This window comes from Furipterus horrens, unplaced genomic scaffold (assembly GCF_987537825.1).
Source record: "Furipterus horrens unplaced genomic scaffold, mFurHor1.1.pri manual_scaffold_4, whole genome shotgun sequence".
Taxonomy (NCBI): domain Eukaryota; kingdom Metazoa; phylum Chordata; class Mammalia; order Chiroptera; family Furipteridae; genus Furipterus; species Furipterus horrens.
The window spans coordinates 51,139,036-51,152,828 of record NW_028327174.1 but is presented as its reverse complement, the minus strand read 5'-3'; the positions used below and the strand labels follow the sequence as shown (position 1 = coordinate 51,152,828).

Below are 13,793 nucleotides of genomic sequence, written 5' to 3'. Positions count from 1 at the left end.
AATAATTTATGGCCTGTGGATTGAATTTCATTCATTTTTAAAAAATTAAACATTCTGTGGTTAGTCCTGCAGAATACTTTCCTATAACTCAGGTGAAACTCTAAGTCCGTAATGCTGTAAATACCCATTAATAGAAATTTGAACTACAAAAGACTAATTTAATCTAGAAGTCAAATTTTGCAGGTCCTGAGCAAGGAAGTTTATCCTTGCTTCCTGCTCTGGACTCCCTCCAAATTGTTATCTCATATTGAAGGAGGTATGAGGCCCAAGACTGACTTTTAAAGAAATTTTTTACAATGTCCTACATAACTAATATATGTCAGGAACTATGTCAGGTTCCAGGGATTGAGATGTAGGAGTTCTTATGAGACAGGAAGGGCCCTAAAAAGGCTTACAGTCAAATACAGGGGACACACAATCCCAGATTGTTCCACAAGGAATACAACAAATGCTAACAAACAAGGTAAGCCAAGGGTTTCACTCCAGGGGCACCAATTGTAGTTGGGGATTTCAAATACTTCTATGTAAATGGAGCAAAAACTGTGAGGGTAAAGGGCAATAGATAAAGACTGGAGAGGCAGATAGTGACCAGACCCCAAAGGGATAAAGCAATAAGGTTCTTTAAAGGGGAAAGAGATCTACAATGCAAAAGGAGAGTGATTAAATAAAAATATAAAGACCATCTGTAACATTTTAAGGAAAGTGTTTTGCATAATTTCCAGAAATTATTCTAATATTTCAGCTGTTCCTTGGGATACAGAGATTTCTATCTTTGCAAACATGCTAAGGAACGGGGGTGGGTGATAGGACAGATGAATCTGACTCTATGAATAAAGTACACTGGTACCTTAGTACTCGTTAATTCATTCTGGAACTCATGATGAGTTCTGAGCAAGAGCTGAGTGCTGAAACATTTTTTTTTCTTGTCAAAATGAGACGAGAACAGGGTTGATAAGTTCTGAAGCCGACGAGTACTGAGGTACGACCGGCACTGGATCCCATAAACTCAACTAGATTTGTAAGCTGTCTTTATTGAACCATTTATTTAATCTGTGTAAGTCTAAACTCAGAATAAACCAATTTTCAAAAGGTAGTAAAAGCAGTATTTTCATGATTTGGTTTATGGAACACTAGCTTCATTAAGTTTCTATATTGAATCAATTATGTAATTAGGTGTATTGTTTCAATCTAATTACCTCATTTGCCTGCCAGTCCTCCTCAGACGGTTTAGTGACCACAACTGTAGGCGGCCTGGCTTAGTGTAGTGGAAAAACATGGCTTTGGTGCATGTCTTCTATTTGATCTCTGGAGTCCACCCCTTACTAGCTTTTGACCTGGGGATAAAGTTATCCATCTGAGAAGGCTGGCTGTCCAACCATTCAACAAAAACAACTAAGCACTACACTGGTTTGATAGGAAGAAAATGGCGCGCAAGAACATAGTCTTTTTAGAGTAGGAGCTCAGGGCAGGCACCCAAAGAAGTTAGCCCGAAACCCAGGCTAGAAAGTTAGGTAGAAATGAGTTATGAGGAGCATAAAGGTGGGGAGAGAGGAGTCAGTAGAGAAAACAGCCTGTGAGGAAGCTGGGAAGGGACAGAAAACAAGGTACATTCGTAGATCTGAAAGAAAGGCTAGTGAAGCACAGGATGCGAAATTGGCAGTGATGAAAGATGAGGCTGGGCAAGTGGACAGCACTGGGTTGCTAAGGGCCATGGAAGACATGCTAAGGAAACTGGCCTTTCTGCTAACGGCAGTGGGAGACCATGAAACGAGACAGGGTCCAGAAATCAGCCCCAGCAGCGCCAGCACACAGCAGGTAGGCAATAAACATTAACTCCCCTTCTCCTCCCCTAATAACCCACCCTGTGTCACCTCAAAGACATAAAACTGGCCAGGCATAGCTTAAAGCTGATCATGTGCTAAGATTACACAAAATATAAGCATTTCTTTGGGACTGTATCTTTTTAAATATAAAAACAAGCTCCCTTAAATATTTATACATTTATTTAATTGTAACAAAGAAAATTACAATGGATTAGTAGAAAATTGGGCAAGATTACATTAATATTAATAGAAATAGAGCTATCATTTTCCCACTGAGTCTGCTCTGGTTGAACATGAACTCACCTTACCTAAGCTCTAGGTCTACACAACAGAAAACAATTTTGAAAACATGGTTTGCCTTGCCGTGTACAACTGGTATGATTTTTTATTTATTGATGGATTTGAGAGACAGACATCAATTTGTTGTTCCACTTATTTATGCATTCATGGTCTTGACCAGGATTGAACTTGCAACCTTGGCATATGAGAAAGATGCCCCAACCAGCTGAACCACCTGGCCAGGGCTAAAACTGGAGTAATTTTAACTCAGCATCAAGTAATACTGATCACCAAAAGCCTAAGCTCCATTATAACCATTTTGGAAACATACACAATTAGTCTGTTGATTTTAAGGAAAGTCCTGAATTTACTAAATGTTCTTAACTACTATACACTTTCAGTTTTTAGCCATTGTGGAAATGACTCACCTTTTCTTGGTGGAAAATATATTTATTATATCTAAAAATGTTTATTAATTAATAAATTTATAAATTAAATTTAAACACCTACCATATCCATTTCACTCCTGAGAGACGAAAGCATTGTTGTACAAGGACTTGTACATGAATGCTCATAGGAGTTTTATTTGCTAAAAATAGGAAACAACCCAAATATCAATCAACAAGTGAGTGGATAAATTGTGGTGTATCTGTATGATGGAATACTACTCAGAAATAAACAGGGATGAACTACAGTACTGATGCACACAACGTGGATGAATCTCAAAGGGGCACCCACTACAAATAATCACTCCAGGGCCACTCTACCAAAAGGGAATGCCAAACACTGTTTTCCTAGGTATTTTCCCACATCTATGAAAACAAAAACCAAAAAACAGTTTATAAAAGTAATTAATATTACAAATAATATTGGGGTGAGAAGAGAGTTTTATTTTTACTTATTGCCTACTTTAGAAGTTAGATCAAACACGCAGCAATTGTTAAAGCACCAAAGCTACCAGAAATCTTTGCTATGGTAGGATGACAGGCAATATGCCAGGTGGTTTAGAGAATGGGCTTTTAAAAGTCTGACTGATCTGGATTTCAATCTTAGCTCTGCCACTGATAGCTGTCCTTAGGGGTCTTAATTCTTCTCTTTGCTCTTTTTCTATGAATTCTCTCTCATAATGAGTGTTTTTATTTTTGGATAATTTGCCCACATTCAGTGGGTCTGTGGCTATGAGAATCCCAAGTGCCTGGGTAGAGGCTGTATCCTTCCAGAAACCATATGTGCCAGAGGGTTATCATCAGCTTCTATGTTAGTTCACTTCTTTAAAAAAATATTTTACTTACTTTCAGAGAGAAGGGAAGGGAGGGAGAAAGAGAAGAAAAACATAAGATTGGTTGCCTCTCACACCCCCCAACCAGGGTCCTGGCCCACAACCCAGGCATGTGCCCTGACCGGGAATTGAACCAGCAACCCCAGCTTTGCAGGACAATGCCCAACCCACTGAGCTATGCAGGTCAGGGCTGTTAGTTCACTTTTTAATGTTAGTTCTTACCAGGCACAATAGTGAAATTTAAGTCTTCTACCCATTAACCACAAGTACTTAGGAAAGTCCCTGCCTCCGTTTCCAATGGGGTCAGGTACAAGGCAAGTTTTCTTGATATCTTCTTTTGGTGGTCATTTAGTTTTTCCAGATTCACTCTTCTGGTGAAGATAAGGCTCTTCAGGGACCTCAATCCCAGCTTCCAACTTTATATAGGTCCAGGGTTTTATCTTTTCTACCTTTATGGTAACCAGAACTTAGGTCCCTACTTTACTGCCTCCCCTGTCCACAGGGCAGCCAAAGTGTGCCCCATCTCACCACTCTGGTTTTCGGTGATCTTCTCTCTCTTGCTCTTGTATATTATTTAAAAAGACGCTGGTTGTATTTTATCTAGCATTTCTAAAGGGAAGTTTTCTTTCCCCTGTTCCTAGGAGTTTTCAGATTATCTAATTAGCTGCACAGCCAGAAACAGAAGTTGAGCAAGTTTCCGGGTCTCTCTAAATCTCTTCCCTCAACTGTAATATAGGATAGAGGACTGCTGAGAGAACCAAAACTGAAAAAACATATGTTAAGTACTTAGCCCTTTGACCATTACACAGAGGGTACTCAATAAACACTAACTATGAAATTACTTTTATTGGAAAACCTTAAATTTTACAATCAGCTACTGAAATAAACAAATTCAATCTACTAGAGTGGGTTTTTATTGTGCTTTGGGTTAAAGAATATTGAATATTTACTAGCCTCCCAAGTAATTGTGAACCGTTGCTCAGACAAATAATTAAAGTATGCTATTAAAATGACACAAATCTATTAGAACACATTTACAGAGGTCTGATTTGCCAGCTCTGTTTGTGGTTTTGAATAAAATTAGAATTTTTAGAAAAAAATTCCCCAAGTTGGTAATTCAGACAGGTAATCTCTTTAAGTTCAATTAACTGAATGATTTTTGGGCAATATGTTCTCAAAGGACAATAGCTATTCAATTTGTTTAGAATAATACCCATTCCAGTACCACGTAAACATGAGCATCTCTTAAGTAAACAAAGATTTCCCAAGCATGAAGCATTAGTAGAGTGAAAATCAAAATCAAGAAGACTAGAGTCTGAGACTTACTTACACCTGGAGTAAGTGACTATGAACCTGCTTGTTTCCTCATCTCTGAAGAAATCTGCCCTTCCTGCTTCACAGAGCGCTTATGAGCACTGACCGAATGGGGCAGAGCAGCCATGGGTATGCGAAAGTCCTTAATATAATGTAACTATGTTCCCATACTATAATCCCATAAGGCATTATTAAAGTATGTTAAAACTGTAACAATATCCCACTATGTTCACGGGCATCAGAGCAGCACAGAGAGGTCAGATTCTCCTTGTCTGGTGCTAAGAATTACTACAGCAGTCACTTCAAACAGAGCTCTGAGTGAGAAAGACCTCTACATTTAAGCTTCTTTCTGCCCACGCTGGTTGAAACAGCTTACTGTGCTTCTGGGCCATTGTGTGGTTTATTTGGTCATCCTGGTGCACACAGTGCAGTGCAGGGTAAGGCCACACGGGTGCGGAGAAAGCTTAGAGGGGAAAATACATGCTGCAGTTTTTACATTGTGTTCATCTGTATGAATGTGTACCAGTGTCACACAAAGAAGCCTTACAAAGAAAGGGCTGAGGTAATTGTCTCATGACATTAGTAAATGATTTCAGCACATAAAGGGATCTGGATGGCAGTAATGTAAGCCGTCTAAAAGACTCTGAAAAGGGACACCAAAAGAACCATAGATTGCTACCAACTTGGAGAATTTTAAAATTTCAAGTCACAAGATAGAAATCAGTGTACATGTCAATAAGACTATACTATCTGAGAATGATTTACACACACAAAAAAAAACAAATTATTTCCCTTGCCAATTATTTACCATATTTTCTATACTCTATGATACTATAAAGAAGCCAAGAATAATGACATTTTACTCCTTAAATCCTTTTTGTTAAATCCCTCCAAAAATAGCTCTAAATTGTCACCCATTCAGTAACTCCAATATTAAGTGGTGAGCGCTCCCCAAACTGACTAACTGGCTAGTGTGCTCAAGCAAGTACCCCGCAAACCAGGTTCACACTGGATGGCACATGGAGAGTGAGGCCCTGGCTGCTCACACATGTTTGACCTGTGATGTGTGCTGTGATTTCCTCTCAGTGCGCAAAGAAAACACGACTAAAACACTGTGAAGTTTGAAGTTATTTTTCCTTGCAAGGGTGGCACAATTTTTCTAGAACAATGTCATAGCAAGTTTATTTTATATAGGTGCCCAGAACCCAGTTTTTTAAAAACAGCCTTTAACTGGCAATAATTAATGCCAATTCTCTTCTTCCTCCCCACCCTCTGACTGAAATCTAGCATTCTTCTAAATACCACTGTTTCAGGGAACAGCAAAGTAAATATGCAAGACAGAAACCCACCTGCCAGCCCCGCATTAGTCTGTAAGAGGTCCTGGGAGACAGTGATGCAGGTTTAAACTGCAAGAAGAACAGGAGACAGGCAAGTCGCTGACTAGTGGCTCTCAGAATTTTGGAGAATGGATTCGGAACCCTAACTTGGGAAGAGCATTTCCCATCCCCTAAATTGACAGGCGCTAACAAACACTTTATGAAAAAGTTTTTCCCACATTCTCTCACAGTCGCTGACATAAGCATGTGGGTAATTGTTAATTGAGAGCATCAAGATCTAGCTCCATATGGGGTCTGTGGGAGAAATCACCACAAAGGGTACTCTTTATGCTCCTTCAGGACGGGGAGAAAATTCCTCTTCTATTTGACAACACTGATGTGAAAACCAAGGGTCCTATGAATTTGATTAAATTCAGTTTTAAATCCTAGCTCTAGAAATCTTCTCTTCCTCTCTCTCTCCACTCCTCATAGACCTAGCCTTTCCCTCATAAACAGCAACACTCCCCCAGCCCTTGTAGGCAGCAGGAGGCAGTGGCCCAGACCTAACTAATAGTCACATGGTCCAGTCCTCTTAACCCAAGTTATGGTTCAGTTTCAGAGCCCTAAGGGAGAACGACTTCCTGGCTTCTTTCCCAAGAGACCAAAACCCTGGAGCTGTCTTCAAGACCTGAAGAAATAATTCGTTACCCTTGCCTCACCCATGACCAATGAGGTTCCCAGCCTGGTGTGTCTTGGGATTTTGACCTATATACTCTGTAACCTACATGCCATCAGGGAGCTAGGTCTTCAGCATTAGCGCCCCATCTCCGGATTGGCCAATTCGATATTAAACTATTTTTCTTTCTATACTGCAAACTCTTGCTCGTGTATTTCTTTGGGCCGATGAGCACAGGCAGGCAGACTCAAGGAAAAACATGGGGCTCCAGTAACAACGTCCCTAGGAGCACAACAAGGTTTTGCACATACTATTCAAAACCCCCAGAAGAGGAGATAAATGAATAGAAAACCTTTTAAAGGTCTTAGGAGAGAGGACTGAATCTTTGCAAGCATGAAATTATTAAAACATATAAGGTGATCAAGAACACATACCACATCTTTAAAGCTGCAGACAGAATGGGACATCTGGGTTTAGCAACACATGAATCCCGAAGGACTGTGGTCTCATTCAGCCACATTTGCTTTAGGGTTGGTATATTCCCCTCAGGCAGCGACTTTTGTCAAAGGGGATTGAAAAGATTTCCATTGCTTCTGAGCATTCTCAAGATCCTCCACTGCACTCTCACATTTAACCCAGGCCCTGCAAGCAGACTGTTTACTCTGAAACTGCATTTCTTTAATACAGCTCTGGAGAGGGCTGTTTCTAAGAACTGAGTCACATTGCTCTCTACCCTTTGCCATTTACTACAAGGGAACCCTCAGATGCGCTGTAGCATAATTTGCCAACAAGGAATAGCTACTATCTAAGAGCCCCCTTTGTCCTCCGGGACCCAACTGCTGTACGTAGAAGGGAAACCATCCAAGATTTTGAAATGCGTAGGTGGGAAATATGCACCATTACAGACACAAAATGTCTTATTGTGATGGTCTGCTAGAGGTATCCTGTGTTACGTTTTGAGAAACACTTGAAGCCACACAGCTATTTCTCCTTCAAACATATTGACACCACAGATGTAAAGAAAAAAAGCACACACAGTTAATGATCCAACAGCACACCCAAACGCTCTGAGAAGTTAACCAAAACCTAGGAGAAAACTATAAACATGAACTGGCACAAGGGAATAGCATCCATGTGAATAGCTCAACTTGACAACTGTGAATCAAAGTCAATGGTAACAATGTAACCTTCCTGGGCATCTCCCCAAACACAGTAAGTAGTTCAGACCAAAACAATAGGGGAAGATTTCTACCCAAGGATTTCATTACCAGTAACATGACATTAGGGACACAGACACTACATGGCAGCTCTAAAATAGATTTACTATCTTTAGTCTCACAGGCCTATACTGAGATCTTGGCTGCGATTTCATCTAGGTTTTTTTTTAAGTTTTTAAAAACTTTGAGAAAAATTCTGAATAGATAAGACAACTTAAAGTTGTTCCAGTTGCTCTTCAAATGTGAAGTTACAACTCTTAAATTTATCTTAGGGGGATTATAAATTGTCTGGGAAAAAGAAATGGGATGAAGACACTTGGTTCCCACTGATCTAATGAAAGTGATTCTTAAAATGTACATAAATATATACAAAATATATTAACATACACACATAAACACACAAACACGTTTTCAGGTCTATTACAACTTTGCCTGACTACTCTTCCATCATCTTTCATAACACATACAAATTTTTCCCAAGTTTACTTACTCCTATGACTTGCAGAGACAAAGCATCTGACTTAGGAGTATAAATTTAGAGTTAAAGAAAAATATGATTATTGGTCATATTTTGAAGGTCAATGAAAAGAGCTATTAACCACAGCAGGACAGTTTTAGACTCTAAGCTTCAGCCTGTATTTATTTAAGATGACATGATTCTGGGGGTATAGCAAGGATATGCCAGAAATTCCAAAGGAAAAAAAATTTTTTTAAATAGCTTTACCCTTAAGGCCTCTTTCTCTGTGTTGTTTACAATGCAACAAGCAAAACACGCCCCCTTCAGTGTGTACCCGGATAAACCTCTGATGAGGAAGAGAGAGTTCTGGCTCCTACTTCAGAAAAAAAAACAAAAAACAAAAAAATAAACCTAGAACTTATTTCAGGAACATCAAAGGAGCAACTGTCAGAGAGAAAGATTCTGACAAACTTACCGGGAGGTGTGCAGGCATCCGCAGGAGACTGGACAAATGTGGACCGCCTTTTTGTTGGCATGGGCAAGGCCATTTTCTGTTCTTTATGCTTTGCCAAGGCGGCTTGCACTGCTTCTGTGTGAATATCTGAAAGATTAAACACTTGCATTTATCAGCTCCTGGCTCTTAAAAGTGTTTTACTTCTGTGGGCAGACTTACAGCTGCCTCAATTGTTGAAAAGGGGATGTTTAGGTGATTTTTATTTATCATTTGTGTTGAAATATAAGGGCTGATGTTACTTGTTTGCCACTCTGGCTACAAAAGAATTCAGCCCTCCACTTCAATGTCTAATTGTGATATCAAAATTAACATAACCAGACAGAAATCTTTATTCTCCATTCCCACCCCAAACTCACTTTACATTTCTACAAAATCAGATCAAACTGTAAGCAGTATTTTGTATTCTGCTTTTTTTTTTTTTTAACTCTTACACAATCCTACTGAGGTAGATTACCGACTGAAGTGACTTCCTAGTCCCGAAGAATGTCCTCTTCTCAAGAAATGGGCCCAATCCACATGTAAACCACCCTGTCTGTAGTACATAAATGCGCCCCTTATAAGAGCTGGACCAATTCGATCCTTTGCGGGGGGTGAGGGGGTGATGGCCCCTGAACCCAGAAACGGCAGGCCCTACCTTTGACTCATTTCAATGATAACACTTAGAAGAAAGGTCCTTGAATCTCAAGGTTGAGATTCCCAGAGCTATTTCTCCCTTTCTAGGGATTTCTCATTTGGTCCTTTGTTTCAATGACCTGCCCCAGGTATTTAAGGTAGCCTGTGCTGACCTGTTTCACTCAACAAAAACAACAACAAAAGAAAAAACACCTCACTAACTTAACTAGAAACATCTTTCTGTGTGAATACAGACCTACAAATAATTTTAAGGGCTGCACAGTATTTCACTGTATCACGTGCCATAATTTGTTTAAGCAACCTTAAGCAAATTATTTGCTACTATTCACAGCAAGAATAATTCACTGTTTTCACTTTATCACACGTCTAATTCTATTTCTGTAAAATTAATTCCAACAATTGCTGAGAGGTATGGGATTTTTTGCTTACATAACCATGGTACATTTATCAAAATCCAAAAATTCAAAATTGATACAAACTATTATCTAATCTACAGCCTATATTCCAAGTTAGCCAATTATTCCAAAAATGTCCTTTAAGAGTTTTTCTGCCCCTTCCCCTGATTCGGGACCCAATACAGAATCACACATTACCTTTTGTTGCCAATGTCTCTTCCGCATCCTATAACTAGGAAAAGTTTCTCAACCTTTATCTCTCATTGACATTTTTGTACAGACTAGTTATATTATAGACTGTCCCTTAATTTTTGTTTTGCTAATACTTCTTCATAATTAGATTCAGAATATATATTTTGGCAAGAATATCACAAAAGTAATGTCTTCTTGAAACAAGATGTCAGGATGCATCTGCCTTATTATTGGTGATAGTAATTTTAATTATTGTACTTGGTTAAGATGGTATTTGTTAAGTTAATCCACAATAAAGTTACTAGTCTTCTCTTTGTGTAATTAATTAATTTATGGGTGAATACTTTTGAGACCATGTAAATATTAATATACTTCATTAAACTTTTATCCGCCAATTTTAGCATCCATTGATGATTCCTGGCTGAATCAATTATTTCCATAATGGTTACAAAATGATGGTTTTATAACTCCATCATTCTTTCTGTATTTATTAGTTGGTGGTATTCTAAGAAAAAGCTAAAGACTGCATATACTACAATGTCACTTAATATTATAATGGAGATAAAAAATTCCTATTGCCTAGTGTCATAATGCAGATTACTCACGGCTGTGGTGACATTGGTGTTAAACGAACCTACTACACTACCAATCATATAAAAGTATTGCACATACAATTATGTATAATACATATTTGATAATGGTAATAAGTGACTATGTTACTGTTTATATATTTACTATATTTTTTATCATTATTTTAAGAGTGTATACTTTCTACTTACATATAAAAAAGTTTAGTGTAAAAGAGTCTATCATGTTAGGCCAGGAGCAGCCTCATACATCTCAAGTTTACTGTGTCTCTTGATTGTATTATTTTCTCTGTGCTTGATTTAATCTCATGTTGTTTTGAACTGTAACATGCTGTACATGTTGTAGCCTAGGAGCAATAGGCTATACAATATATAGTCTAGGTGCGTAGTAAGCTATACCATCTAGGTTTCTGTAAGTGCACTCTGATGTTCAGACAATGATGAAATTGCCTAATAATGCATCCTCCAAACACATCTCTGTTGTTAAGTGCTGCATGACTGTATATATCAATATGGACCTACTGATTCTGATTTTATACCATGACCATTCTGTTATTACCGCTATTTATTTTGATGCTATGCTAATATTATCTCAGATTTGGCCAAGAGAAGTCCCTTCAAACCAGCTCTTAGTCCTTTTGACATATACCCATCCTGTTGAGCAGTTCTCTATTCGCTGGTATAAGATGTTCCAGGGTCAGACGTTCCCTGCTCCAGCATTAAAATGATACATTTCTCCAAGGAGCCTTGGCTCCTCTTAGTGGAGAACAGTACTGAGAAGCCAAGATCGTAGCATCAGCAGTGCTCTGTGCTATTGAGCTACCATCTTTCTTCTAAGCCCTTCCAGTGGTAAAGAAATATAAATATAAACATAAACAAATATTCACACATATATCTACATTTATTCCCATCTGTATCTATATTAAAAACCATGAGTTTGATTCAAGGAAAATAAAGTGAATTAAGCCTGTTAAAAACCATGAGTTCATCCCACACAGGTCTGATTCTGGAAACCATGAGTTCATATTAATACCTCCAATTTCAATTTAACATCATAAAACTTATTTTGATCTTCCCTTTCCCATTTGTAACTTCCTCCTCTAACAGTAAGACACCTGATTCACAATACCCTCTAAATATTTTACTTGTTCATTCAATCCCATAATACACAAAAAGGAACTATGAAATTGCTATTCCATATCACTATGAAAAATAAATCTTCTAACTAGAGTTCAGTATTTGTCTGCAGTTTTTTCGTGTCTTTAGTCTGAGATAAAATACTGTGTTCAAAAGTTATCTGGTTCCTGACTAATTTTATAACTGGTGCTTTCTTAATTACTTCTTATTCCCTCAGCCTTTTTTACATCTCCTCAACCGCCCCTCACCCCCCGACCTAGCAATCATCAATTAGTTTTCGGTATGAGTTTGTTTTGTTTGTTCACTTATTTTGTGTTTTAGTTTCCACATATAAGTGAATTATATGGTGCTTGTCTTTCTCTGACTTATGTCACTTAGCATAATACCCTCTAGGTCCAACCATCCATGTTGTCACAAATGGCCAGATTTAATTCCTTTTTGTGGCTGAGTAATATTTCATTATAAATATACACCATCAAAAAAAAAAGAAAGCTATCTGGGTTAGTTCTCACCTCCTCCCTTTTTGGTGTGGTTATATTATTCTACTGAATAATAAATACAGTTAGGATCACTTGTTTTTATTTATATTCCACAGGCCCCTCCCAACACTGTACTGAAACAGTATGTGGCAATATAAGAAATATATATCTGGTCTCTTCCCTGGTTTCTGACCTGAGCTCCTAAATTCCTTGTAATTTTGTGAGTGATAGGAGTGTCTTCAGGATGGGGGCTGTTCACCAGAAAGACTTAGAACTTTCATCTCTACCCTCCCTCCAGGGAGGAGAAAGGGGCTGGGGACTGAGCCAATCACCAATGATCAATGACTTAATCAAGCATGTCTACATAATGGAACATCCATAAAAGCCCTAAACAAGGGGGTTTAGAGAGCTTCCGGATAAGTGAACGCATCTACAGACCAGCAGAGTGGTGCATCCCAATCTCCATGGCAATAGAAACTCCTGGGCTTGGGACTCTTCTGGACCTTGCCCTATATACATTTTTATATGGCTAATCATTTGTATCCTTTATAATAAACTGGTAACAGTATTCCCCTAGGTTCTGTGAGGCGATATAGCAAGTTATCAAACCTGAAGAGGGGGTTATGAAAACGTCGATTTATAGCCAGAGGTGTGGATAACAAAGAAACCCATACTGTGACTAAAATCTGAGGATGGAGGCAGTCTTGTGGGAATGAGCCTGTAATTTGCAGAGTCTACAATAAGTCCAGGTATAGTGTCAGAATTGTATTAAATTACAGGATACCTACTTGATGTCTGCAGACAAGTGGAGAACTGCTTGATGTAGAAAACCCACACATTTTTTGTCAGGAGTGGTATGAGTAGAGAAACAATTTCCCTATAATTAATACAGTTCCAAAAGGTAAACTTGAAGATGCATTCTGCCTCCACAATCACTTTTACCCTAATTTCACCCACTCTCTATAGGTAACCAATCTCTTTAGTTATTAGTTTATCCTTCCTATATATATTATTTTTTTTTCGCAAAAATAAGCAGATCAGTGTCTATTTTCTCATTCCCCATCTTTCATACGTAAAGGCAGCATGTTTTATAGGCATTTTTTGCACTATGCTTTTTTTCACTTAACAACATCCTGGAAATCGTTATTTATCAGCTGCTAGGGATTTACATTCTTTTTTACAGTTGCAAAGTACTCCATTCATTGTATACCACAGTTTATTCAGCCACTAACATTTAAGTGTTTGCAATATTTTACAATTACAAATAATGATGCAACAAAGAGCCTTGTGCAAATATATTTTTATACTGATGAGAGTATATTTTCAGGGTAGATTCCTACAAGTGAGACTCCTAAATCAAAAAGTGAATATATTTTTAATTTTGTTACATCTTGCGAAATTCCCCTCCAAAGAGTTTCATCATATTGCCTTACTATCAGTAATGTTGGGAGGGCCTGTTTCCCCATAGCTTCATCTTCAGAGTGTGTTGTCCTGC

At 38.3% G+C, this 13,793-nt stretch overlaps 1 protein-coding gene across 1 annotated transcript in view; it reads right to left on the bottom strand.

Moving 5' to 3' along the window:
* The window catches only part of DIP2B (DIP2 acetate--CoA ligase B (putative)), a 223,562-nt gene that overhangs the window by 77,065 nt on the left and 132,704 nt on the right, over positions 1-13,793 (bottom strand). Inside the window, exon 4 of the mRNA XM_090273151.1 lies at positions 8,837-8,962. Coding sequence (XP_090129277.1) covers positions 8,837-8,962 — 126 coding nt within the window. The remainder of the gene's footprint in view (positions 1-8,836; positions 8,963-13,793) is intronic.